Source organism: Chaetodon auriga, chromosome 1 (assembly GCF_051107435.1).
Source record: "Chaetodon auriga isolate fChaAug3 chromosome 1, fChaAug3.hap1, whole genome shotgun sequence".
Taxonomy (NCBI): Eukaryota; Metazoa; Chordata; class Actinopteri; order Chaetodontiformes; family Chaetodontidae; genus Chaetodon; species Chaetodon auriga.
This window is the reverse complement of record NC_135074.1, coordinates 7,687,252-7,714,095: the sequence shown is the minus strand read 5'-3', so window position 1 is coordinate 7,714,095 and position 26,844 is coordinate 7,687,252. Positions and strand designations below refer to the sequence as shown.

At 42.0% G+C, this 26,844-nt stretch overlaps 1 protein-coding gene across 1 annotated transcript; it reads left to right on the top strand.

The window, feature by feature from the left end:
• Nucleotides 1–658: 658 nt before the first annotated feature.
• On the top strand, nucleotides 659–24,993 carry LOC143326225 (solute carrier organic anion transporter family member 3A1-like). The gene is made up of 10 exons (XM_076739811.1): nucleotides 659–1,283; nucleotides 3,903–4,362; nucleotides 16,153–16,251; nucleotides 16,504–16,773; nucleotides 16,978–17,142; nucleotides 17,336–17,534; nucleotides 17,937–18,072; nucleotides 18,262–18,434; nucleotides 18,912–18,976; nucleotides 19,613–24,993. The coding sequence occupies exons 1-10, from the start codon at nucleotides 1,125–1,127 to the stop codon at nucleotides 19,987–19,989; spliced, it is 2,103 nt and encodes a 700-aa protein (XP_076595926.1). The 5' UTR covers nucleotides 659–1,124; the 3' UTR covers nucleotides 19,990–24,993.
• The last annotated feature ends 1,851 nt before the right edge of the window (nucleotides 24,994–26,844 follow it).

Genomic DNA, 26,844 nt, shown 5'->3' with positions numbered 1-26,844 from the left:
ACAGTCACTTTGTTCTGTGCATTCACACTAAGCTGCCTCATGCAACCTCAGTCTGCTGCTCCTGCAGCACTGAGTAGCTGTGGGGTTCAGAGTGTTGCTGCACCTCACCAGATGCTGATGGAGAATCAGAGAGAACAGCGGTGACCTTCTCAAAGCGGGGTATCTTCTGGCGAATGACATTATATTGAATATAACATAGAAAACAGCAGATTTGTGCAGCAGGAGGCTGGATTACTGTGAGGAAACCAGTGTCAAAACACAAAATAATATGAAGTTAGTGGCCTGAGGGCTCGAAACACAAGGATCCATTTCTGAAAGCTCCTCACTGGTCTAATGGCCAAGTCCTACAAAGATGATGTCTGATGAAGGTTCACTTTTAAACCTCAACCCATTTCACAATGATATTGGTTTATTGCAGCAATATTACTCTGCAAAGCAATATAGAAGCACAGCATTTGTAACTGACAAGTAATGATTTGCTGTGTCGTGATATAGTCAGTTGATTTGTCATTGTGTGCTTATGTAGACGCTTCAGTGAAATGTTGCGTTTCTTTGTGGCGATGATTTAGCTGAAAGTCTGCACAGGTAAAATGATGATGTGGGGAAACACGTTGACAGAAGGGGGAGGTACACAGAGACACACACAGATAGAGAGATTACACCGCCCTCGCCGTGCTTTGGTCCATGGATGGGAGGAGGAGGAGCATCATAACACCGCCTGAAGGACGCAGAGCTGCGGCTCGGAACAGGGCTGAGAAACCAAATCCAGTCGGTACCGGTCCTGGGTGGAGATGTAACATCCCGGATGTGGAGAAACATCGTCCTGTAGTTCTACGTCGGGTATCAGAAGCCGTCATACATATATGCGCAGCCTACGTATTTAAATATGATGTAGCCGATACGCACTGGCTGGGCAGGCAGGGAAGAGAGGTCGCAGACGGACTGTGCGTAATGCTGAGTGGACAGCAGTATTTCTCGCTGTATTTTCCAGCCAAGGCGGACTATTGACAAAAAAATTCGCACCTCTTCTGCAGTGCAGCTCGTCATTATAACCAGATGCTCTCCGCCGGACCGGACCCGTTCAGTTTCATGCCGTCCAAGCCGACCGGAGCCTGAGCCGAAGGATGCAGGTTAAAAACCAGATCTGCACAGAGCGGAGCAGCACCGACGACCCGGAGCAGGATGACAACCAGAAGAAGACCTCGTGTTTTTCCAACATTAAGATTTTCCTGGTGTCGGAATGTGCGCTCATGTTGGCACAGGGCACCGTGGGCGCCTATCTGGTGAGTTTGTACAGAGCGGCCACCATGGACACAGTGTCGGTCTGAAGGAACGTCGTATCTCTGTCTATCTCAGGTAACATCGGGTTAGCGCAGCGCCCTTCACCCTGGCGCAGCAGACAGTGAGGAACGATGCGGTGCTTCAGCTGATGCGGTTAATAATCATATCATTCTGATCACATTAGAATAATCACATTCTCCAGCAGCCATGGGACGCGGCGCTTTCACTGATTGATGACTTGCTGCGTATTATCCATCAGGCCTATGCACCACCTGCATGATACAAAGCGCGTCACGGCGGCCGTAGGCTCCACGTTGCTGTTGGAGAATTGAACATGCGTACGTGGATGGTCTGTTGGGGAGCAGGTTACGAAACTCTGGTCAGGGGCTTCATCCAGCCTGCCTGCTCCTTTGCACCCGTATGCGATGCGGGAGGCCTTTGACACTGGAAAATATAGGCCTAGGAGATGACGTGATCACCACAACAGAAGCGACAGTAGCTTTTATTGTCACTACGGAAAGGCTTCCTGATATTCTTTACTCATTTGCACATTTCCAGTCACAGGTTGACCACCATAATGCGCTAGTATGATACACTAATATGATTAGATTGGTGTCAGCAGAAGAGATAAGCTGTGTTCAGTCGATGAGCAGATGGCTAAATGACTTTAGGAGCCAAAAGAAAATAAGATATGTAAGATTTCATGGACAGTCAGTGATGCAGAGATGGAAATTAAAGCATCTTCTTTAACATCATTCATGTTGAAAACGCTCAGTGCTAAAGATATGTGATAAATCAATTCTGAAGTGTAACGGGAGAGCTGATAGCTATGAATGCTGTGGCCCAAGCCAACCACAGCAGTTGAAGCCAATTCCCCTGATAGGTGACAGCACAGTCTTGATACTATAAATAATTGCACGTGTATGTTGGGCTTCATTGTATTCTTCATAAGGGACAGAACACTTAGTTAACAAAGGAGCCTCTCCTTTTGATTGTGAGTCATTACAGTAAAGATGGAGAGACACATCTTCATTCACCATCATATCAACATTTTCCAGGAAGGCATTTTAAAAAGGGGCAACGTCAAAGGTCAGCAGCTCCACTCTGGCCTTAATTTTAATGCAGCGTTTACTTGCTGGTTTTCGATGAGGAAAACAACAAAAGGCCTAATTGGTATGAATAGACTCTGCATCAACATGAGCTCATCTCCAGGATCCAGTCACACTGTACACGGGCACATTTTCCAGAAGAGATGTTGAAACGCAGGCCTTTTTAAGAAAAAGCTGCAAGAACTTGCCACTTGTGTGGTGAAGACGGCAGCTTGCAGAAACACCACTGGGTTGATTTTAATGGGTTTTGCACCAGTCACAAATTTAAAGTGGATTAGTGTTTACATTGAAGACTGCAGTGCAACGACCTGCTTTAAAATAACATCCCAAACCAAAAGTGCACCATTAGCAAATCCTGCTGCAGACAAAAGCACTGTAGAAGCACTGCCTATCCTCTCTTGTACAATATATCGTTGTCATCATCTTTTATTCTCTGTCACTGTAATTTAATTTCATTTAATTCAGTCACTTGTTTTGGTTATGGTGTGCGGTGATTTTCCTCCTCTTTTTCCAGTTGCACATTATTTTTTACAAAGACAAGGCAGAAAAACCTGGAGTGTTTAGCAAATTAATCGATTAGTTGATCAACATAAAAACAGTTTACTGATATGCTGATATCATACATGTGTGATATGAAAATATTGGGTAGTTGCAGCCCTACTTGGTGATAAACAAGACAACAAGAAATGTTTTTACTTTGCAACGGAGTGTGGTGTGACAGGATAAAACAAGACAAGTAATACAGACAAAAGATGAATGGATAGCGTAGATGATCCGCCTGATTTCACTTGCATAGTCATGGTCTCGTTCTCCTTTTTGTCTGGAATTGCATCAAGAAGTCTTGAGGCTTGATGTGAATGAGTCATTATAAGTTTAAAATGACTCCTGACCAGCCTTTTTATCGTCAGTCCTGTAGATGATTCACCACACATTTGATGCAAGGAGCCAGTCTGTCACTTCCACACACACTCAGAGCACAGCTGGTACGATGTGTTTGTGTCCGTTCGATAATTAGAACATCTGCATGAGGTTTCTTGCCTCAAGCTGCACACATGCACATATCCCTTTTCCCAGGTCGGCGTCAGGCTAGCCTCAGGCTTGTTTTGGGTGTAGGAGGAGGAGGAGTGTGGGGATGAAGATGATGGAAGCAGCCCACCTCAGCTACTGTGTGTCATTAACAGGTTGCTGTCGTTGGTTCGAGCGGCAGATGGCTGTTTCCTGCCTGCCTTTACTGAATAACACCTGAAGCTGAATGGCCTACATTATTATTTGACACAAACATTTAAATGGAATGGAAAATGCACAGAATTTAGACTGATGACAGGTTGGTATAGCAATCAATGGTGTAGGAACTATACAGTATTAATTGCTGAATAAATTAAGGGCTATGGGCTATAGGTTGGCTATGATGTCACTGGCAGTCCTAAATAGCTGCTAGTTGTAAAAACACTTTTTAACACTTGCTCTCTCTCTCTCTCTCTCTCTCTCTCTCTCTCTCTCTCTCTCTCCCAGGTAAGTGTTTTGACCACTCTGGAGAGACGCTTCAACCTCCAGAGTGCCGATGTGGGCGTCATTGCCAGCAGCTTTGAAATCGGCAACCTGGCCCTCATCCTGTTTGTCAGCTACTTTGGCGCCAAGGCCCACAGACCCCGCCTGATTGGCTGTGGCGGGATCGTCATGGCGTTGGGGGCATTGCTGTCAGCCCTGCCTGAGTTCCTGACTCATCAGTATGAGTATGAGGCTGGGGACTCGTGGCACGCTGAGGACGGCAGGGACGTCTGCTCTAACATCTCCAGGTCAGAGAACCGAGACTCTGGGTTAAAATGTGGCAACAGAGCCAACACCAACATGATGTACCTTCTGCTAATTGGAGCCCAAGTTCTGCTGGGCATCGGAGCCACACCTGTCCAGCCTCTGGGAGTGTCCTACATCGATGACCATGTCCACAGGAAGGACTCCTCGCTGTATATAGGTGAGTAGCACTGAGCTGCTGTGAACAAAAACATAAGCTGATTGTCATGTCTGTGTTTATGGCACATGCTGATGCATCAGTGAGAAAATCAAAAGCTTTTTGTCTGTAATCTTATTTCATGATGTCATAAAGTAGTGACACAATTGCTAAGTGATGTATTTCAAGGAACAGTTCCACATTTTTCGAAACACGGTTAAGATTAGAATGAATTAGCATTAGAATGAATTAGCATAAAGATTAGAAGCAGGAAAAACAGCTAGCTGTAGCCTCACGCGTTACTCAAAGCACGAACCTCCACAGCTGTAAAAGTGCCAAAAACTGCAGATCATCAAATGGCCACTTTAGGCTGCTTCCAAAAGCAAGTCAATCCCAATAAACCCCATATTAAAATACCAACTTTACCGCAGATAATGTTCACAGCTTGATACAAAAAGCAGTTTTGGTCTCTATAGCTATTGTCCCCATTCATGACGACCGTATGGAGGTGAATTTTATACAACAAACTCATTTAAATTATATTACAGTTGAAAATTATGCATAATTATGGGCATGGCCGCTTTGAGTGACAGCTAGCTGTGAGGTTTCAGCAACCAGGGTTCATTCAGCTGCCTCAGCTCCACCCACGCTCCACCTCTTTGCCCATTTTTGGATTAGCCGGGACTTTGTCAGGCACTGTCGCAGAGCTTCACAAGGGCTCTTCAGAAAAATACTGTGGACGTCATGGAGACTATGTCCATGTCTAATACAGTCTATGCGTAACTCCCAGTAAAACCCCAACTTGGCATTTTTACATTTCTGTTTATGTGCAGAATTGAACAAACTAGATGTAACGTGTTGAATAGTAGAATTTAGAGGTGCTGGTCGGGTTTATTTGCCCCTTTCCAATTTTTATGCTAAGTGAAATTAATTGCGAGCAAGAATCAAGGCAAGTTTTAGGCTTTAGCTAAAGTGAAGGTGCGATGTATCCAACCGTGGTCACATTCAAATGACAGTAAATGGAAAGAGACCCCAGAGTATTCCACAGATCATTAGAGGTATCATAACATATAAGATTATAGTCATACAACTCTTTATATACCAGCATTGACCATGACTAAGCCTTCATGCCAACAAGCACTCTGCTTCTGATGTGCTCCTCAATCGGATTCTGAATCCAGCTCCAAAGGTGTTGGAGGAGAAGGAATAGTATACATATATATATATCAGTGTGGATTATTATCTTAATCCAAACAGAATATAATCTGTATGTCTGTATTCGCTAAAATAACTGCTAAATTGTGTGGTGCTACCACAGTCCACTTCCCAGAGATCACTTGTCAGTCAGAGCAGCCAGTTATTTGACATCTGTGTGTGGATTTTCTCTAAATGGCCTTTATGATTCTCATGCCATCTTATCAAATTTTCCTCAGTTTGTTTTAAACAAACCACAAATGGAAGACACAGATGATTGATATGACAAATTCCTTTATAACTATTGAATTATTGAAAATTACTTCAACTGAACCTTGTTGACAGAAGGAAGGATGATTGAAATGATGCAAAGTAACCAGCCTGGTCTCATGAGAGTGACAGAGTGGCCATTTTGGTCAGTAGTGTTGGTGCCCTGGAAGCCTGTAAGAGTAATCCACTCTTTCTGCTTAGCCTGTCCTCTTCTCTTCTCTGGCCCACATCAAGACCTAATGTGTGTCATGCACTGCTTGCGTGTGTGTGTGTGTGTGTGTGTGTGTGTGTGTGTGTGTGTGTGTGTGTGTGTGTGTGTGTGTGTGTGTGTCCTTTTGCCATTGTCATGTTTAGTAAATCTGATTCATAGACTGAGGTTCGTGTATAACTTTGTGTCCAGATAGAAATCAGAATATTTTTAATAGCTACAGTAAACAAACATTAATGTGTCTTGATGTCACTGCAGTGCACACGAACATCTCCATCTACACACGTTATGTGTTATCATCAGTTTTATTCCATGATTTAGAACAGTTTGATTCTCTGCTTTTACTGTATGCATAGGATTTAGGAGGTGAGAGAGGTTTCTGTGATACTGTGCTGTACAGTATTGACCTTTTTTTGTCCTACCCAGATAATGAGTTTGGCCAGTGGATGAAAATATCCCAGCTGGTAAACATGTTAGTAATGTGTGAGGGGCTGCATGAATCCATCAATACTTTGCTATTGTGTGCTCTGCCGTTCTTTTCTGAATGGTGTCGTGCTGCTAAATTTTTAGTGGCTAATTTGTGCCATGGGTACAATGCAGCAATGAATAAAACTCTTAATGGTACAGTCCTTGATTTTGTTATAGCACCCAAATTGTCTCCCAGCTCACTGTTCATTTGAAAAAGCTCATTTGTCGATATTCGTGGATTTTCGGGGACATGGGTGTCACGACAGATTTATGTGTTTAAGGTTAGAGAAGCAGTCCTGTGGACAGAAGATTACTGACTAATGATTTAAGATCCAGTGTTTCCTGTTTTGTCGTGCCTGACAGGGATACTGTGGGTCTCACCCTGTCTTCTCTGACATAAGCGCCCTTGACGAAGCACTTTATTCCCAACTTCAGCAAATGTTGAGCGACCAGCAGCAGAGAACTGCAGTTATACTAACAGCAGGAACCAAGAGGTCGACATAACACACATTACAGCTTGTCTGCCAAAGTTGCCAAGGCAACAGTACAGAGACAGGCACTGAGGCTACAGTGTGTGCGTCCCTGTTCTTCTCACCGCTCAGCGTCCTGCTAGCAGCAGAGCTCCATCTGGGGAGATGAGGAGAATGAGACAGAGGACATGAGGGAAAAAAGACAGACATTCCCATTATCTCTGGAAAAGAAACAGAAATATAAAAATGGGTTTTGTAATTGTTTTGATAATACAATTTCAGCCGGTAATTAAATCTGATAATATGGAGCCTTTTCTCACAAAAGCTCTGCTTCTTCTGTGACTGCATGGACCGTGCAGCTGTGCTACAGTTTATTTATAATACAAATACTGACAGTGGGAAAATACACTGGTCAATCTAAAAAGTTATTCTTTATGGTCTTGTTCTTATTTTTACGAATGCAAGAATAATGTTATTTTTTGTTTGAACAGTATGTTCTGTCATTGTCATTGACCCTCAAATTCCATTTTGGTACATCTCCTCTCTCAATTGCAAATTTTACAGACATTCATTTATTGTTTGATAATGTAGACCAGTAAAATCTCCAGTGCATTAAAACTTAAAGAGCTGAAGCAGCAATAAGTCAAAGCACAGGTGTAGTTAGCTGATTTTCTGTAAGAGTTCTTGTGCTGTCCTTACGCTCCTCTTCTTGTGGATTCATCAGCCTGCCCCTATGGGAACAACAAAGGCACTAAAAGAAAATGAAAGTCAATACTGTTGGCTACCGTGTGGCTAGTTACTCCTCCTCAGAGGCTTCTCTGCTAGTCCTTGGCTAGTTGTGTTGACCCTGCTTGCGTTTCAGTGCAGACCTCTTGCAGGGTGAGAAGGCCTGCGGTTTGTTCTGTGCATGCTTTGATCTGTACAGTCTCTGCCAGCAGCGTTCAGAGTGGAGGAGATGAGGGAGGGAGGATGGAGGAGAGGAAGGAGGGCAAACAAGGCTAGCAGAGCACCCAACAACCCACCCTACCCCCTGTTTGGCTGGAGGCCAGCTCATACCAGATGCCCAATGTTAGACATTACACTTGATATTTCTTTGCTATTTCAGAAAATTTAAAGGAACTATGAGTGAATATGATGTGCTTATCCTACATTGCTTTGTTATAATGTGATAACCCGTTAGCACAACTACACATTTATCATCCTACAAAAATTAAATCAAATCAAATAAAAATTAATTGCATGTTTTATATATATACAGTATATATATATGTATATATCTGTGTGCATGTGTGTGTGTGTTTGTGTGCGTGTGTGTGTGTATAGATACACATCCTGCTCTCTTTTGAGGGAAAAAAAATCTGCTATATTGAAATTAAATTAACGTTAAAGCAAGACTAAGACACTCCAGCTGTGTTAGCAGCTCTCTTAGCCTGTATTCAATGTTAACATCAGCATGCTAGCATGCTCATGTTTTGCCAGCGTGATGTTTAGCCTAGCCTGTTCAGCATGATAGTGAAGTGCATTGCACGCTACTATTTGCTAATTAGCGCTAAATACAAAGTTGTTGGGAATGTCATTCATTTTGCAGGTATTTAGTACTGGACAAACTGAAATTTCAACCTTATTATGGTGCACATCACAACATTTATTAGAATTCATCCAGAGAGGAACATGGATATCTGAACCTAATTTAATGGCAAATTGTCCAACAGTGGTCGAGACACAAGTGTCAACCTAATGATGATGCAAGAGGAAAAGTGAAGGAATCATAGGTCGGTAGGATTCATCGTCTCGGGATCATTAACGTCTGGAGGCTTACAAAATGTTCCATGGCAATTCACCAAATCATGACTAATATTGCCAAAATATTCAAACTTTGTTTAGTGGTCTGGCATGATATTTGACAGCAAACTGGAATGACTATCTATGATTTCAGTTGGACCTTCACAGTCAGAGCAGCCTGTAAGCGTGAATCTGATTGTGTTTATGTTACCCTGTGATGGACTGGATCTGACAGTCCAGCCAGTCAGACAAGGACGTCTGTTAACTGCAACCTTAAAAAAGTGCCACCATTCATTGCTCTTTCTTCCTCTTCACTGACTGTCAGTGGGTTTTAATTTGCATATATTGCATTTTGAATCTTGACTGATTTGGCATCATGGCCACTGTTCTATGTCCTGGCTCAGTGCACCGCGGCCATTGCCAGTCCATAAGGAACTGTTTCTTTCACAACACCCCCCAAGCTTCTTTGACACTTATTAGATCGTCTATTATTCCTTTCACGGCACCACCCCCTCTCTGTTCTCTGTTTTTTTGACAATCCAGGCGTATTGATTGCCATGGTTACCTCCCACAGTGTGACTGCTGGCTTTTCTGTTGTGGCTCTGTAATTGCATGGAGTGCAGTCCATATACAGTACATATGTGCTGTGGGCTTCTTAGTAGTGTTTCTGCTGCTTCCCGTTCCCAGGCTCTAGGCGGAGGCATTGTTTGACGAACTTGATGTATGAAGAAACTGTAACATTGCAAGAAAACTCCTGAATAATGCAGTGAGACAGAGCAGCAGTTAGGAGTTGTTTAGCAAACATTTAACCATATGATTAAATATTAAAGCAGCGGCTCTCCACAGGCTGGCTAACAAACCAGATGATTGAGGCTGCTCTGTTGTGGCCACATTTTCACCCCCACATGGATCAATACTGCTTGCATGAGAGATTGAGGACACTTCCCACTTGTCATGGCTCAAATCCCCCAGCATGCACCTGTCCTGTATCTGTTCTGTGTCAGTACTGCGGTCTGTTGGTCCTCAAAAAGGTTTTCACATGGTGTCCAGTACAGTGTGTGTGTGTGTGTGTGTGTGTGTGTGTGTGTGTGTGTTCTTTCCTCCCTGTGTGTCAATGTGACCAACACATCAGGCAGCAGGCTGGTAAGAAGAACCAGAGACTGTTTTTTGAATTAACTGGCCATCAGATCATTGTGCCTTCTGGCAGTTGAAAGGAAAACAAAAATAGATTAAAAGAATTATATTAATGCAGCAGCGAAGCACTGCAGCATAAGCAATAAAGAGTGGGATCTGTTACTCAGACACCGCAGTGCTTTGAGCTAAATGCTAAAGTCAGCATGCTAACATGAGTACAAAGACAATGTTGCTGATGTATAGCAGCAATAATATTTACATTGTTCACCATCTTAGTTTATTAGGATAGCATGCAAACATTTGCTAACCAGCACTTTGCACAGAGTAAGCTGAGGTTGTAGGTTTGTTTATATGCTTAAGTATGGGACAAATTACAATTTTGATCTAATGATAACTTTACATCAAAGTTAGAGGATCACCAGAGTTATTGAAACACATTGTGTGCAGAACCTGAAGCCTGCTTTCATGGTCCATCCAATACATTTAAGGCATTTTATCATAACCACAAATCACAACCTTATGGTGATGCCACAGGATAATTCAGGGACTCACCAAGGTCATCAGCGTTCATGCTCTGGACACTATGATGTGGAACAAATTTCATGGTATTCCAACCAATAATGAACATGCTTAATTAAGGTGGTGAGCATTCACTGTGAGGATGCTACCATGCTAACTTTGGCATTAAAGTGCAGCGTCACAGAGCCAGTAGCTGTTATTACTACTTCATCAGACTAATCATCAAGCTTTTTCTAATACAGGTTTAAAGGAGGTTTGTCCAGTTGTAGAAATATTTGACAAACTCACACTTGACTTGCTTTTCAGCACATCCCATTTAGACCTTCCCATTATTATATCAGTGCACAGAAGTACCCTCAGACTAGGCTGGACAACAGGAAGGTTGAAGGTCTGCAGCAGAGTGCTAAATAGAAGCAACAATAAAAATATATTACAGTACATGAGCGCAGAGTACAGTAACCTATCGTACATAACAGCATCTTAAAGCATAAGAGCAGTCGGAGCCTGCGAGGCCCAGCTCTGCAGCCGCCAGGTCCTGCTTCATATCTTAGCATCTATTCATCGCTGTAATGCGTATAATGAAGCGCTATGAGGCTGCAAGTTGGGAGTCCACTGCAGCAAAATATTTTTACTCCAGCGGAGTTATTACTCTTCCACTGTAGGACAGTAGAGGAAGGTATGAACGCTGACTCAGCACACACTGTCCAGACCAGCACAGGCTGTTTTATATGTGCACCTTTTATGAGCACCTTTGCCAAGATACAAAGTGCCAGTGATTGAACAGTGTCATAATGTGAGTCTGAGTGAGAAATTATTCATGTGCTGGCAGTGTGACCAGGTAGAGGAGCCCTGTCTCATACAGTGTGACCTTGCCTCTGCTGCATTCATTACAGCTTGGTAGAGAACACTGGAGAGGGGACTGGCCTTACCATCGAGTTAGGCCTGAGTTACATCATGTCCGGTTTTATTAGACCAATGTAAGAATATGAACAATGAAATGACCAAGTGACTACAGTTTTGCATTATTACTCCAAAAGAACTGAGCTGCCCTCCTTTACATTCCTGGCTTTAAATACATACTGAGTCTTTAGTAAAATAAAATCCCATATTCATCAGAATCAGGGCTGTCCTCAGTGTTTTTTCCAGGAATTTGGGGGTTTCAGCTCAGTGGGGGGTTTTCTGTACATTCTATAATTAGAAACATGACATGGTTGGATTTTGTAGACTCTTTGTAGTATTTTAGACTGAGTATATTTAAGCCTAACTACTTTTAGGCCAATGAATAAATTAAGTAAGATAACTTGAAACACTGTTGATACCCAGGAGGAAAATTCAGCAAATTAAAGTAGTAAGTAAATAAAGAATTTACCAGAATATATTTTAGCCTCCAAGATGGCTTTGACAAAATATTCCAGCATTTAGACTGTCACGCTGTGAAATAAAATGTATAGAAAATCAAACTGATCAAATAAAATAAAAAATATAATGTGAAAACTGAATTGAAATTGTTTTCAGCAGTGTGTGTACGAGGTGTTGATTTAACTGTGATATATCTGAGCTGTAATTCGTGTTGATGTTGGATATGATCGCATTATACAGTATATTTATATTATTATTCATATTATTATTATTTCTTTATTATTTCTATCTTTCTTTTATCGTGTGTGTATAATATCATATGACATCTTGACATCACTGTGCTTTGTGATGTAGTAGCACCATTAGAATTTTGACATTAAAAGTAATATATTCAGCACATTTAATATTTTATAGTAAAACTAATATTTAAGGAACAAATCCGATTATATGCTTTGTATCAAACTCACCTAACTATACAATCTCACAGAGAAGAGAAGGAGCTGTCAAATCCTCTCCAAGCTCTCGGCTTAAGTGGAGTGTCTCCACCTGCCTTTTCCAAATGGCTGGGTCAAACAAGCTGCCAGAGCCTTGCACTTTACATGGATACCCTCTAAAGTCCCCTCTAAAGCTCCAAGCCCTCCCAGAGTGTCTGTATGTGAATTATACATTTTTCTTACAGTTACTCTCAGTCATCTAGGTTCATGTGAGGCAAAGTTACTTTGGCATACACAGCCTGTCTCCGTGCTAAGATGCCAAAGGAATATGGAATAAGCATATAGGAGAAAATAAACTCATCTTCTATTAGTGTGTTGTCCAGCAGGATTGTATTACTGTAGCTTGACCTTTCTCTCTAGCTGGTCGTGTGTGTGTGTGTGTGTGTATGTGTTCATTGTCACAGTGCTCAGCACAGCAGTCTGGTTTTTGCATAGAAACAATAGAAATCCATTAAGGATCTCTGGAAATATTTTAGTGTGCACAGCATCTCCTGGGTGAAGCATTTACTGCTCAGACGGCCAGCAGTGTGCCTCTGAGATGGCCGTCAGATCTAATTCCCTCATGTCAACCAACAGTCTTCTTTGCCCTTTTGCACTTACCTTTTGTTATAGATTTTTCCTGTGATATACTGGCTCTCTTGATTTGAGCTAGAAATCATTGTGGACAAAAAATATACAGTACATAAATCTATTTAATTGTCCACAGCCTCTGTGTCTCAGGGTACAGCAGCGCAAACGTGGCATTTAGCTCATCCTGTCTGCAATCCCAACCCAAACGTTTGGTTCCAAAATAAGACAACTTCTAAAGATGACTGACAGAATATATTGTAACTAATAGAGATAGTCTTTAAAGGAAACATGGAAACAGAGTAGAGTCAAATCCTTAAAATGTGTCGCACTGGCTAGATGAGAGTTGTTTAATGATGGACTTAATGCCATATTTTTATTCTTAAAAAAATGCACACTATCTGCATTCTATTATTAATAGCATCATCGCTACTAAATAAGCTTTCTCAGGATGATTATTCTCAAAGACCAGTTTTACACTTGTGACCCGTTCCCTGTGCCTTATTCCAATGATTGCATGTTCCATCAACCTATTGACAGGTGGTGCTACACTGTAGATCAACTAAGACACTGAAAGCATCTGCAGCTTTCATCCACGGCTACACCGAGGCAGAACTGCAATCATTGGAAAGGCAATAAAATCAGAGGGATTTACATTCGGTCTCTAATGAGCAATCAAACATTAAGCCAATTATTTAGGAGAAAAAAAAAAAAGCGCACTGGTGTTGATTTTTATAATGAATGTATTTGAAAATGTGTTCCAGCGTTGTTACAATGGTTGTTGTTTTCAAAATGTGTGAAAATACAGTGCAGCAACTTTAATTTCAGTACAAGATCAGTTTAAATTAATATGCCTTGAAGTCATACTTTGATTTTTTTTTTAAACGTAATCATAATTTTAAGACAAAATCAAGCTCCCAAGCCCTCTGCCATTTATTATTTCAGTAAACATCACTTCTGTTGACATGAATTGTTATAGTTCAACATTGCTGCCACACAGTAATAAAAGTTTAACTGTATGGTCACAGCTCCAGTCCCTCACTCTTCGTACATTATTCTACTGCCATGAGCCATGAGCCCTCCCTCGGGTCTCCCAGGAATGGGCCTTCAGTGTACCAACTGTTGAGTCCTGAATGCTTCTCCTGATGGGTGTCCAGCAGCTGTTGCTGAAGGATTATGAGCTGTCTTTTCTCATGGCATAACAAAGCTTACTGGTAATTGTCCATCATCATGTTTATTGCTGCTGTTGTCATCAGCTGTGTCACTTTGAAGGCCAATCCAGAATCTAACTTTATTTCCATGCATACACGACATAGTAAAGACATTTTCCACTTGTTCACTGCCATGCTTGTGTGTGTGTGTGTGTGTGTGTGTGTGTGTGTGTGTGTGTGTGTGTGTGTGTGCACTCCCTGCATCACATACATTATGGATTAGTTGTGTTGTCCTGTGCTTGTCTGTGATTGGATCCTAGTGGAAGGCAGAGTTGGAGATGCGAGGTTGTTCATTGGTTGGCTGTTGAACTGGCCCTGTTGTAACCGCAGACCGCTGTCACCTGACCTCAGACCTGCTGGCATCAGTGACTCTGCTGAAATGAACATAATGCATAGCTGACAGAGGAAGTCAGAGTGAGAGAGAGAGAGAGAGAGAGAGAGAGAGAGAGAGAGAGGGTAACTATTGGTCAGAGTGTACCAGAGTCTGTGGTCACAGGTGTGTCAATGGCAGGCGGTCGTTCTACGTCTTTGTTCCAGACTGGAACATCTCTGCACTGAATTGCAAAGGAATTTTGTACAGACTTACAAAAGATAAATATTTGATTGTAAGGCCCAAAATCTGTGAAAAAAAAGATATGGATGGGTGTCCATGCTGGCCTGGGTATTCAAGGTGCTGATCATGAATCACCATGTCCCTCATTTCTTGTCATCTCTACTGTGTATTCCTTATAAGGGAATGAAAATACCCAGAAATGCTTAAAGATAATTATGGATGAAATATATTTTTGTGCGGCACGGTGGCGCAGCAGGTAGTGCACGTGCCTCACAGCAAGAAGGTCGCTGGTTAAATCATTAAGGCTGGTTGTAAAAATGTTTCTTTCTGACTTCTTTCTTTGATTTTTCTTTAGAAATGCATTGATAACACAATGAAAAATAAAGCCAGCTGCTCCTCCCTCACATTTGTCACTGGCGATAATCATTACATCCCTCACAGAAAAATTGACTGGCTCGTTCTATCAGTGGGGAGCAGCCCTCTCTGCTCAGGGCTCGGTTATTAGCAGTCAGGCTACTGGAGCTCGCTCCTATTGTTCCACGTGCCACCAGCATGGATAGCTGAGTTTCACTGCCACACACACACACACACACACACACACACACACACACACACACACACACACACACACACACACACACACACAGTGCTGCACAGTCTGCTGTTGCTGACTGGAAGCCTCTCAGCCTCTGGGCTTAAACAGGGCAGCTTTGCTTTCAAGAGAAAGTAAACCAGAGCTACTGAATCAATGGTTCCCCACTGCTCTTACACTAAGAACCCATTTCCTGCTTGATTATTTATAATTCTGCTGGATAATCTAGTCTTAGATCAATTACACAGTCAGAGGGAGACTTCTGATGAAATTTAATGAATTCAATATTTGAAGGTATGCAATGCAGGATTTTCCTAAAAAATAATTTATAGACTCATACAAAAGTAATCCCTCTCAATCATGACTTATGACCCACAGGAAGTGTGTGGCAGTGTATTTATCTGCAGAGACCCTGCCCTGCCTGTATTTTCTCATTTGTTTTTATTTCGCTGTGCTTGGGACATTTCTGGGCTGCAGTCTTTGGGCAGTGGGTGTGCAGCCTCCACACAATTAGAGCCTGCAGGTGAGACTGGGACTTTATATAAGTGTAGTGACCAGCTGTCAAACGAAAGCAGCACGTGACCAGGAAGAAGCTATGAAAATGGTTGACACAGTGCTGATAACTGTTTGTTCTCCAGCAGTAACTGACAATTCCTACATAGCATACCTCTAATTTTTCCTCGAATATTTCCTTTGCAGCCGTATAATACATTCAACAACAGAATAGACGGGCCTTAGTGATAGACGCTGAATAATCGATACAATGCTGCCCTCTGCTGACAGATTTGGTAAAATGCTTTTTTGGTTCATGGACACAGTAGATTTTTGATTTTATTTTTTAAGTATTCTGTTCAATTAAGTGAAGCCAAAGTTATCTAAATGAAAACACTCCAAAAGTTGATTTGATAACATTAAAGATATTTTTTCTGCTGCTGCTTCATTTAACTGACTGATTACTTTATGCTTTCTTTTTCCTCTCTGTCTGTCTTGCAGGTATTTTGTTTTCAACATTAGTGTTTGGCCCAGCCTGTGGCTTCATCTTAGGTTCTGTCTGTACCAAAGTCTATGTTGATGCTGTCTTCATCGACACCAGTGAGTACTCACTTCTTAACATACATTCTTGAATGTTATTCATTTTGCAAGTGTTGCAATAGTTTATTTACATTGACCCTACTGGGAAAATGAGCCATAATAACATGCCATAATAATATACCACAACAGAAACAGGCAGAATTTATTTCTTACTTCTCCTGGGAACCGTTTCTTCAGATTGATCTGAAATTTCAGCTTACAACATCTTTCAACATTCATCCATTGAGTTCAATTCCCCTCCATCCTGTCCAGGTAAGCTGGACATCACCCCAGATGACCCTCGCTGGATCGGGGCTTGGTGGGGCGGCTTCCTCCTCTGCGGTGCCTTACTCTTCCTGTCGGCCCTCTTCATGTTCGGCTTCCCCCAGGCGCTGGATGAGCAGGACATGGATGGTGGAGGGGAGAGTGAGCAGGCCATGCTGCCTTCTTCCCTGACCCTGGAGTACCAGGGCTCTAAACCCAACGGGGCCATTCATGGCTTTGATATGAACAGCGGACTCTCTGTTTGTGAGCATCTGAGGGGTAAGTAGAAGCACAGACAGGAGGAGATGCTAAGAAAAAAAGGGCTGAAGAGAAGTGGAGAACTTCAAAATATAACATAAGATTTGATTGTTAATGAAAAATCTCAGAAATTATCATTTTTTTTCTCTTTTTATCCCTGTCTTGCTACCTGTTCTACTTCTTATTGTGTCCTCTTTTTCTCTGTTTTCTTCTCCTCTGACCCAGTAATCCCCCGGGTAACCAGGCACCTTCTCTCTAATCCGGTGTTCAGCTGCATCACGCTGGCAGCCTGCATGGAGATCGCTGTGGTTGCTGGCTTTGCTGCCTTCCTGGGAAAATACCTGGAGCAGCAGTTCAACCTTACCACTTCCTCAGCCAATCAGCTGCTAGGTAGGTGGCTCATAATCTCATCTGAGTGGAGGGCAAACATTATTTGTTCCCAAAGGGTTTTACAATCAGGGCAGGAGTGGCAGGATGATGTTATGAAAAAAAAGAACTATAATGACGTGAGAAGCCTCTGCAAAGGAAGATGCCAGTAAAAACTGTTGGGAAACATTTTACACCCCTGTCTTTTCCTCCCCAGGAATGACGGCCATCCCCTGTGCCTGTCTGGGTATCTTCCTTGGGGGCCTGCTGGTGAAGAAGCTGAACCTGTCAGCTCTGGGCGCTGTCCGCATGGCCATGCTGGTCAACCTGGTGTCCACTGCCTGCTACGTCTCTTTTCTCTTCCTGGGCTGTGACACGGGACCTGTCGCCGGGGTGACGGTCGCCTACAGCAACGAGTAAGCAGGGACACCTATTGATGTGAATGAGGAGTATTTTCAAGTATCTTTAATATGATGTCTCAGATGACAGACAGTGGGCCGAGGCATGCTCAGTGTTTACTGTGATCATTCTGCGCTGAATCTCAGAGAGCAGAAAAGAGCTTCTGCTCTGCACTCTGTGGCCTGAAACTTTAAAGCATGTTGTAACTCTGGTGTCCTGCATTTGACAGCGGTCAGAAATATGAATGAATTAATGTCCATGCAGGCTCAAAATGATAGAGAAGTGAGAAAAAGCAAGTCTGCAGAAAAACTTAACTTTGATTGTCAAATTGTTCCTGTGGATATTCCCGTTTGATGTGAACATCGTAGATACAGTACGGTATATTTACTCTCTAACATGACCTTTGACCTCCACCACAGGACACTGCAGTCCTCGCAGCGACCTGAGTCACCGTGCATCAATAACTGTAACTGCTACACAGCGTCAGTGAGCCCTGTCTGTGGATCCAATGGAGTCACCTACCTCTCAGCCTGCTTCGCTGGCTGCACCAAACCAGTGAGTGAAGAAGTCAACACTGGCTGAAACGAGCTGGATCATGACTGCCTTTAACACTGAAGAGCACAAACTAAATGATGGGCACAAGAAACATACATACATACAAGCCATGCCTACAGTGGTGCTTCAGATATCCGTATCCGCAGTGGAATAACAACATTTCAATCTCATTTCTTGTCTTTGTGTCAGAACCTGACCAGCTGCACGTGTATAGCCAGCAACAGTGAAGATGCAGTGGCTTTACCAGGGAAGTGTCCCAGTCCAGGCTGTCAGCAGGCCTTCCTCACCTTCCTGTGTGTTATCTGTGTATGCAGCATGATCGGAGCCATGGCCCAGACACCCTCTGTCATCATCCTTATCAGGTATGGAGACCTGCTGCTATACATAGACTGGCCACAAGAGGGAGCTGGTGGCATGTGTGGTTGATCAAAGGCATTCTGATGGAGTCAGGGCCACTTTAGTCATCTCTGGTACAAACACTGACACATTATGTTATATATAGTGTCAAAGAATATTGTAGGGTACAGAACAGACAGATGAGAAAATACATGTGAATATCACTCTACATTCATACTCTTATTCAGTTTTTTTTTAAAAAATGGTTTGCCATTTCAGAAAATCCTCTTATTTCCCTTCTTACCAATTAGAATATTGATGCCATTCTCATGTGTATTTATGGTACATACAAAATTACACACAGCTTCCAGTTAGCTTAGCTTATCATGAGAAAGGAAACAGCTTGCTTGACCAGACAGTGAATGAAACTTGTGCTCTCTCCTCTCAACCACAAATGGCTACTTGCCACAACTGAGTCTTTCCACTTCTGTCTTTGCTTCCAGAACTGTGAGTCCAGAGCTTAAATCGTATGCACTTGGAGTTCTGTTCCTGCTGCTGAGACTGATAGGTAACCAATATGCTTTGTATACCTTCCTGCCATGCATTAATATCCACAGAAAAACAAGGCTTGGTTCCTCATTTGTATTGTTCACATTCTGTTCAAAGCCTCACACTGCCGTGTTTGTCCCGTCTGTCGTGTTCATGTCATGTCCATTGTTTCTCGTTTTGCTCTGATCTACAGCCCTAGTTCCAAAAAGTTGGGATGTTGTGGAAAGCATGTGTTTACCTGTGGAATGTTCCAAACAGGTGTTTTCAGAGCATTCCGCTACTTTCACAGACTTTTGTTGTTTCTGTCCCAACTTGTTTGAAACATGTTGCTGCATCAAATTCAGAATAAGCAGATATTTACAAAAATCACTCAAGTCGATGAGGTCAAACATTGAATATATTGCTTTTGTGCTGTTTTTAATTGAGTACATGCCAAAAAAGGATTAGCAAATTTTCACATTCTGTTTTTTTCATCTTTTGCAAAGTGTCCCAACTGTTTTTGAATCAGGTTCGTAAATGTCAGAGCAATTTTTCACCTTGGTTGAAATGAACTTCATCGCCCTGTCTGTGCGGATAAGAAGGAAACCTGAACTCAAACTGGTATGCTTTTTGACCACTTGAACTGCTCTCTGTCCACAATCTGCTCCTGCTCCAGGCTTCATCCCCCCTCCTCTGATCTTCGGCATGGGCATCGACTCCACCTGTCTGTTCTGGAGCACTGTGTGTGGCGAGAAGGGAGCCTGCATGCTTTATGACAACGTGGCCTACAGGCATCTGTATGTCAGCATCGCCATTGTGCTCAAGTCGTCAGCCTTCCTCCTGTACACCACCACGTGGCAGTGTTTGAGAAAGAACTACAGGAAATACATCAAGAACAGCGAGGGTTACCTCACACCCACCGAACTCTTTGCCTCCAATGTGACTCTGGACAATTTGGGCAAAGAGATCACCCAGAACCCAGCCAACAGGACAAAGTTCATATACAACCTGGAAGACCACGAGATGTGTGACAACATGGAGTCAGTTTTATAGTGGTGGTCTGCACTGGGACTGTAGCTGAAGCTGTTAATGTGCAACTGATCTGACGTGTAAAATTTCTTTGGTGTCGTATCCGTTTGGAAGAACATTCTCAGTAAGGGTCTTATCTCCTTCTCACCCAAACATCAGACATAATGATAAAAATGAAGAGAGTCCCCCAAAATGCTCTATATCCACACTGCATTTATTTTTGTCTTTGACATACAGATGATCTGGTATACACAATATCATAAGCCAACTTAACCCAACTTTTGGTAATTTATGGCATTTTTGCCCCTTAATTCCACAGCAGAAAAGAGACTGACAGCAAACATCTGGAAAGAAAGGAGGACTGACATGCAACAAATGTCCCCAACCACATGTGCACCAGGGATGTTGCAGCTAATGTGTCATACTACTATCTTCTTTAGTTCAATTTCATTTTCCCACACTTGATTTTGTGCAGTGCTCCAAACACTGCAGTTTCTTTTACAGTTTATTTCATATTGCCATTATATTAGCTTTAGATTTAGTATGAGGCCAGAGTTCTTTGAGAAGTCTGAAATTTTGCTCATTAATTAGCTTTATTACACAGTTTATTTTCCTCAAGAAGGAAGTTCTTCTCAGGTCCAGATGTCAGAAGCAAAGAATGACAGGTAACATGATGATGCATATTTAAGATCATGGTTGGAGCACTTTTTCAGATAAATAGAACAGAGAGTCGAAACTTCTAGACAACCCACCTACAGACTTGTTAACAGACTTGCTTCAATCAGTTTGATTTAAAGACATTAAGTTTGACACAATCAATAGGAAAAAACAGAAATGCATTGAATACAGAGACCAAACATGTAGGAAAACAGGCCTGAGAACAGGCATAATCCCAGTAATTAAGAATAAAGATTAAAGAAATCAACACCAGAGTGGTCACGACTCCTGGCAGCCCTGTTTCCTGCTTAAGTCGTAAAAGCCTCTGAGGTCAGAGGACAGGAGAGAGTGAATATATAAATATACGATAGAAGTATAGGCAAAAAACAAAAGACCAGAAGAACCCTCTACCCGCAAATCAAACAAATTTATCTCTAACCCATTATACAATAGCTGCACTTTTCTTTCATCGTAACTCCAGTGGCCCAAACCCAGATACAGGAAGCAATGCTAAATGAATGGGAAGTGTAGTTTTAAAAATAAGTCACACTGGTAAGTTTATTGTTCAGTATCTTCCTGTAACAAAAACTGGTTTTGTTTTTCATTTTGCGCTACCAGTCAGAGTAGAGGTCACTGTTCCTCCATGTGTGGAGTCTTTCTCAATAGCTTTCAGTGTAATTTGCCTGTTCTTGTTCTAGAGGGCATTTTAGCACCTTTGTTGAAGGTAGAGCAGTGTTGAGCCTGTATGTAATAATTATCCCTTTACAGTGTCATTGTGTGGAGTTTTCTTATGAATGCTGGATGAGATTCTGAGACTGATTTTCTGTTTCAGAGCCACAGAATGTTTTTTCTTTTAACTTCACACCATTTTGTTGATGTTCAGTCTTTTTCTCTTTGACAATTAGAGAAAATTAGGTGCAACTCCCAAAAGCAAACTTGTAAAAAATGTCCTTGTAGGTGTTTAGCTGATGATCTTACCAAAAGCGACAGACTACAATAGAGGATATAGAAGTTGGCACATAGGTGGCCCACCTATGAATGGTTGGAGAAGACACACATGAGCTGATTCAGTAACTGAACCTGTGACACTTCAGTTACATGACTGTCTCTCTTACCACTGATTTGACTGTACCACCATTGTAGTTCTGCCAGGAACAATCATGTCAATGGCAAATCGAAACATGGTGGTTTAATTCCACTCTTGGGGACGCCCCCTGCAGCAGTAATGCATGGAATACATAGCAACATGTTAAATAACAAGCAGGGAACATCACAAATACGAATCTCCAGGGTACATGTGTGTAGTAGGGCCAAAGCAGGTGGAGGCTTTGGGGGAGGAGGCCTTCATTAACAGAATCAGTAACAGCAGCAAAGCTCACGTGAGTGGACAGAGTGAGAGTGTGAAAGCATTTAAGTAGAACGCCAAGTCAAGCCAGTGAAACATGATGATTGTGGTGGGCTAGCTGTCAGCAGACACAGCATAGCATGACGCACAGTGTCCAGCCGGAATTAGTTTATTTAAAAGCATGCTGGTAACGCATGCAATAATAAAAAAGAAATATCACTAAGCTGCACAGACTCTGTGGTTTGGTGGCCATGGTAATGGTTAAAGACACATTTAACTCGAATGGCCTCCAAATTCTATTTTAGACCATGGAAAAGCTTTATAATGCATACTGCATTGTGATGTTGACCATTTTTAGCAAACCTCAGCAGACTCATAATCACTCACACTGCAGTGATTGTTTAAACACAGATGGTTTCAGTTTTTTAAGGAATTCTATGGGATTCTTATTTCTGACATATCCAGTTTATATAGAGAATATATTGTTTTTCCTGGCTTACTTTGTAAGTATTTAATATGTTTTGCATCAAAAATATGGACCTTTGTCCAGTCACTCACCATTACAGTATATTTCATTTCCAAAATGTTTAATCCCTTTGATGTTTGGAGGTGGGCATTAAAGGAGCAGTTCAATGTTTTGGACAATAAAATGGTTCACTTTCTTGCCATGAGTTAGATGAGAAGATTGATACCAATCTCATGTCAGTTAATGATGAGTTAATATGAGAGCCAGCAGCTGGTTAGCTTAAAGCCTGGACGGACGGGGGAAACAGTCAGCCTGGCTGACAGGTTAGCTTTAGAGGAACTCATAGATGGATTTTGTTACCGGTGCCAGGATAGCTGCTTTCCCCTGATTTCTGCCTTTGTGCTAAATTAAGCTAACCAGCCGCTAGTTGTAGCTCCATATGCACCGTACAGAAATGAGAATGGTATCAGTCTTCTTGTGTAACTATTGGCTAGAAAGCAAACATAGTTCCAAAACTGTTCTTTTAAGATAGTCAAAGCCACCTTCAAAGCTCCATGATTCACTTTCATTTTATGCTGCCACTCATGTTTTATGGGTCATTTTTTTGCAAATGATGTAAATTATTTTGGATCCACACTATGATGTATTTAGTTTAGCACTTTAATGAAATAATAGTATAAGACTCAAACTATACATTCATGATGCTTTAGCATCATAAAAAAAGAATAAAAGAAGATTATATCAAATGGAGGAAAACAGATGATAGATAATGTTGGAGATCAACAATGGACCTACATTCAACACAGAGCCATGCCAAACCAGGCCAGACTGAACTAAACAAAGGTCTGCTTGGATGATGTGAACTACAAGAGTATAAGTACAGATTTTTAGCACCACAGTGAGACTTAAATTCTTAAAATGGAAGAATTTTTGGGCACTGATTTAGTGTTTGAATCAGTTTCCACGCTTCAAATTTGACCATGTCTGATGGGAGGATCGGCTCCCAGCAGGACATTCAGGACAGCTGGACATTATGCTGAGATGTACAAACAATGGAAAAGGAAGCCTCTAACCAGGGAAGGGGGGTGTTAACTAACATTACCAGCTGGCCGCCATCTCCTCCTCAGCAACCCCAGGCAGGTGGCGCTGTCTTTGATAACTGTAACGTCCAGTGTGTCATAGTGCTGACTCCTCTGTATATAATAGTGCCATACAAGTGCCAAAGTGACACCATAGACGTGTTCTGTAATGTCCTGCAGAGAACTTTGTCTCACCACGCTGGAGCTCAGAGCAGATCCTCCAGCTGTATGTAGCCTTTCTGTGATATCCCTCTACTTACTTTCACCATATCATACAAAAGTTTCCCAAAAACATATGCCTATAAAATATTGTATATGGGTCTAGAAAACAATATAATTTAGGATGTAATAACTGTTAATATGTAGGACTTTTCTACTAGTGAAGGTATTGTCTAATTTAGATGAATCTCTCTTTCCATCAGTGGCAAAGCTGATAACTGTTTGTTGCTTTGGTCCAAATAAAAACAATTCTTTGCTTGAAAAAAAGTGGCACCAATGTTAAGCTATAGCCTGACATTGTACAGTAGATAAGGTTGACCGTAGAAAAAACAGCCAAACTTCACTGATAGCAGTCCTGCACCTGTGCCTGGATATTAAGCTCTACTCTGAGACTTTCTGATGGGAGCCTATGTTGTGCCATATCAACCTGTGCACTGTAATATCGCGAAGAAGAAGCCAACATAATCTAGGTCTGTCTAACGCGCTGGCAACTGTGACAGCGCTTGCTTGACCTTGTATTCACCTGCGGCGACAGGACTGTTTTGCCTTGTGATGAGAAAATAACTTTGGAGCGTAAATGTTTTTTTTACATCCTATTTTTCTCATTATTCTTTTTTGATGACCTTGCCTTGTGGTTACAGCAGATTGACTTTTATAGCGGATCTTTAGTGACAGAAGTATTGACATATGAAGAGTTTACTGCCAAAATACGACATTTTATGGGCAAAAAGTCCTGAGGTTTATCATTCAAGAAACAATGGACAGTTATCTTGTAAATAGGTCCATCAGTTGTTTTTGTTGTGATTAATTATTTCCTACGGATAGTCAGTTTTTGTAAATGATGGATGTTATTTTGGAAGCAAACTCTTCATATGCAGATAGATAATCCTTTGGTTTGAGCCTTTAGGCAGCATGTTGCCTTTGATTAAAGTGAAACCATGTGCTAACCATGTTAGTGACGGTTTTAGAGTGATGTGTTTGCCTATGTCGTGGGTGGTATTCATCATGTGAATTTCATGGCCCTTTGCAGAGTACCTTTGAAAAGAAAAGGGAATTGAAATAGGAAAATATCACCTATATTTTCAAAGCATCACTGAAGATTTTTAGATATGCTCTATTGCTTCTTTGATTTGTTTTCTCTTTTCTTTAAATTATACGAATTTATATTTAAAAGCTTTATGTTCTGTATATTTTTTGGAAAAGATTACATGATTGTATGTTTATTGTAAATACATTAAATATACTATTTTTGTTTTTAATAACCCCTTTTCTGCCTGACTATTATCATCAGCTCTATGATGATATTCACCAGATCTCACTGTCACTGTGAGGAGGTTTTCACACCACTGAAATATCAGTTTTCATATTCAATATGCCAGAATCACATTCGCTGTTCTTCCACCAAACACCTGCATCACTAAACAACCAGGACTATGTTTCACCAGATGATGTTTAGCCTACCTGTCAGAATCCGCAGCCTGCAGCCATAAAACACAAAGTGGAACTGAAGGTGATAGAAATGTCATGAGTGACGCAGGTATTTCATCAAGAACCAAAATACTGGACAAATTTTAATGTTGCCAGGCGAGACATTACCAACGTCATTACAATTCATCCAGAGGCGGACATGAATGTTTGTACCAAATTTCGTGATAATCTATCCAATAACTGTTGAGACATTTGGCTCAAAACCACAAATGTCAACCTCATGGTGACGCTGGAGAAAAAGTCAGGAGATCACCAAAGTCAGAAGGATTCATCCCCCCAGGCGGAAGATGAATGCCGGCACAAACTTTCAAGGCTTTCCAATGGCTGTTGAGCTTTTTCCATCTGGACCAAAAAGTGGTGGACCAACCAACAGACCGACTTTGCCATCCCTAAAACCATCTGAAACACAGCCACAAAATAACAGCATTTAGGTAGAGGGTAATGAATTGGCCTCCCCGCATGTTTGTTAGATGAATGGCTTCAAACCTGGGGGTTGGAGGCCCCACAAACACGTCACGTTATAAATTTTAGGGGTCATGAGATGATATCCAAGATAGAAAAGACCTTCTTCGGATTACAATCAAACAATCTGAAAAGGGAACATCTGTCTCTGTTTGAAGTGCTCACAGCTTAAATACTGTACTGTTCATATGCACACTGTAATGTTGGGTCAGTAGAAATGTGTTGGCTATAAGAGTCACAAACAAAAGGGAACCACAGAATAAGATGATGATATGTGGAATACAGAAGACTTCATTTTTATTTGTTTAGACATTGCTTTTCATGCACAGACAATATGATGTATGGTTTACTAGTCTCAGATAAGGTGAAAGGTCACATTTTCTTTTCTCGTCTAAATGCATTGACAGAAGAAGATAAGTCCTGACATCAGTTTAATCGAAATGTGCTTGTGCTTTGCTATGATCTAATTTCCTGTCATCCAAGCCCTCTGGTTATCCCCGGGCCTCCCCGCCGCGCTACAACAGCCAGTGGAGATAATAGCCTGGGTTATGGATTGACCGGTGGATCACCTTGTACCGCTGCTTTGAGGGAGCGACGTATGTGTTCGGGGCCAGGTTGTGGCGTTGCTTTTATGCGAGAGCCGGGGCTGAGAGCTCTCCTGTTTCTCGAGTGCAGACGGGGTCTTGCCGGGGCCACGGTGCAGTGAAATGGAAAGCATGCCATTCCCTGTTCCGCTTGATGCCGAGTGACTGTGAGAGGTTGTGTCATGTTCCTTGGCTATTGACTCAATGACTTGGGACTTCACGACAAAAGCCTGAACCCGTGCGGGCTCTCTGCGTGCTGACAGAGAAATGTGTCTTCCACTTGTCTTCACATTGACCTGAGGACTCTGCTGGACTGACGTGTCCACATCCCCAAAGTCTCACCTCCTGAACCCAGAAATAACCTTTCCGCGACCTCGCCTGTCTTTCACGCTCTGTTAGCTGTGGGTCTGGCTGCTATCGAAACATTTCACTGAACTTGTGTTTTTTGTTTTTGTTTTGTTTTTTTTCACCGATATAGCTATGGATTACCTGTCTGTGGCAGTCAACATATTCAGCTTCCGCTCCATGGATGACATGACTGAGAATTCAGCCCTATGTGCCGCATATTATTCACTGTCA

What these genes read in the sequence shown, in the direction of transcription:
- LOC143326225 (XM_076739811.1), top strand. Translation starts at nt 1,125, where the DNA reads ATGCAGGTTAAAAACCAGATCTGCACAGAGCGGAGCAGCACCGACGAC. An exon ending in GGACTCCTCGCTGTATATAG is followed by an intron (nt 4,363 to 16,152) that starts GTGAGTAGCACT and finishes TCTGTCTTGCAG; the next exon opens with GTATTTTGTTTTCAACATTA. An exon ending in ACGGTCGCCTACAGCAACGA is followed by an intron (nt 17,535 to 17,936) that starts GTAAGCAGGGAC and finishes CCTCCACCACAG; the next exon opens with GACACTGCAGTCCTCGCAGC.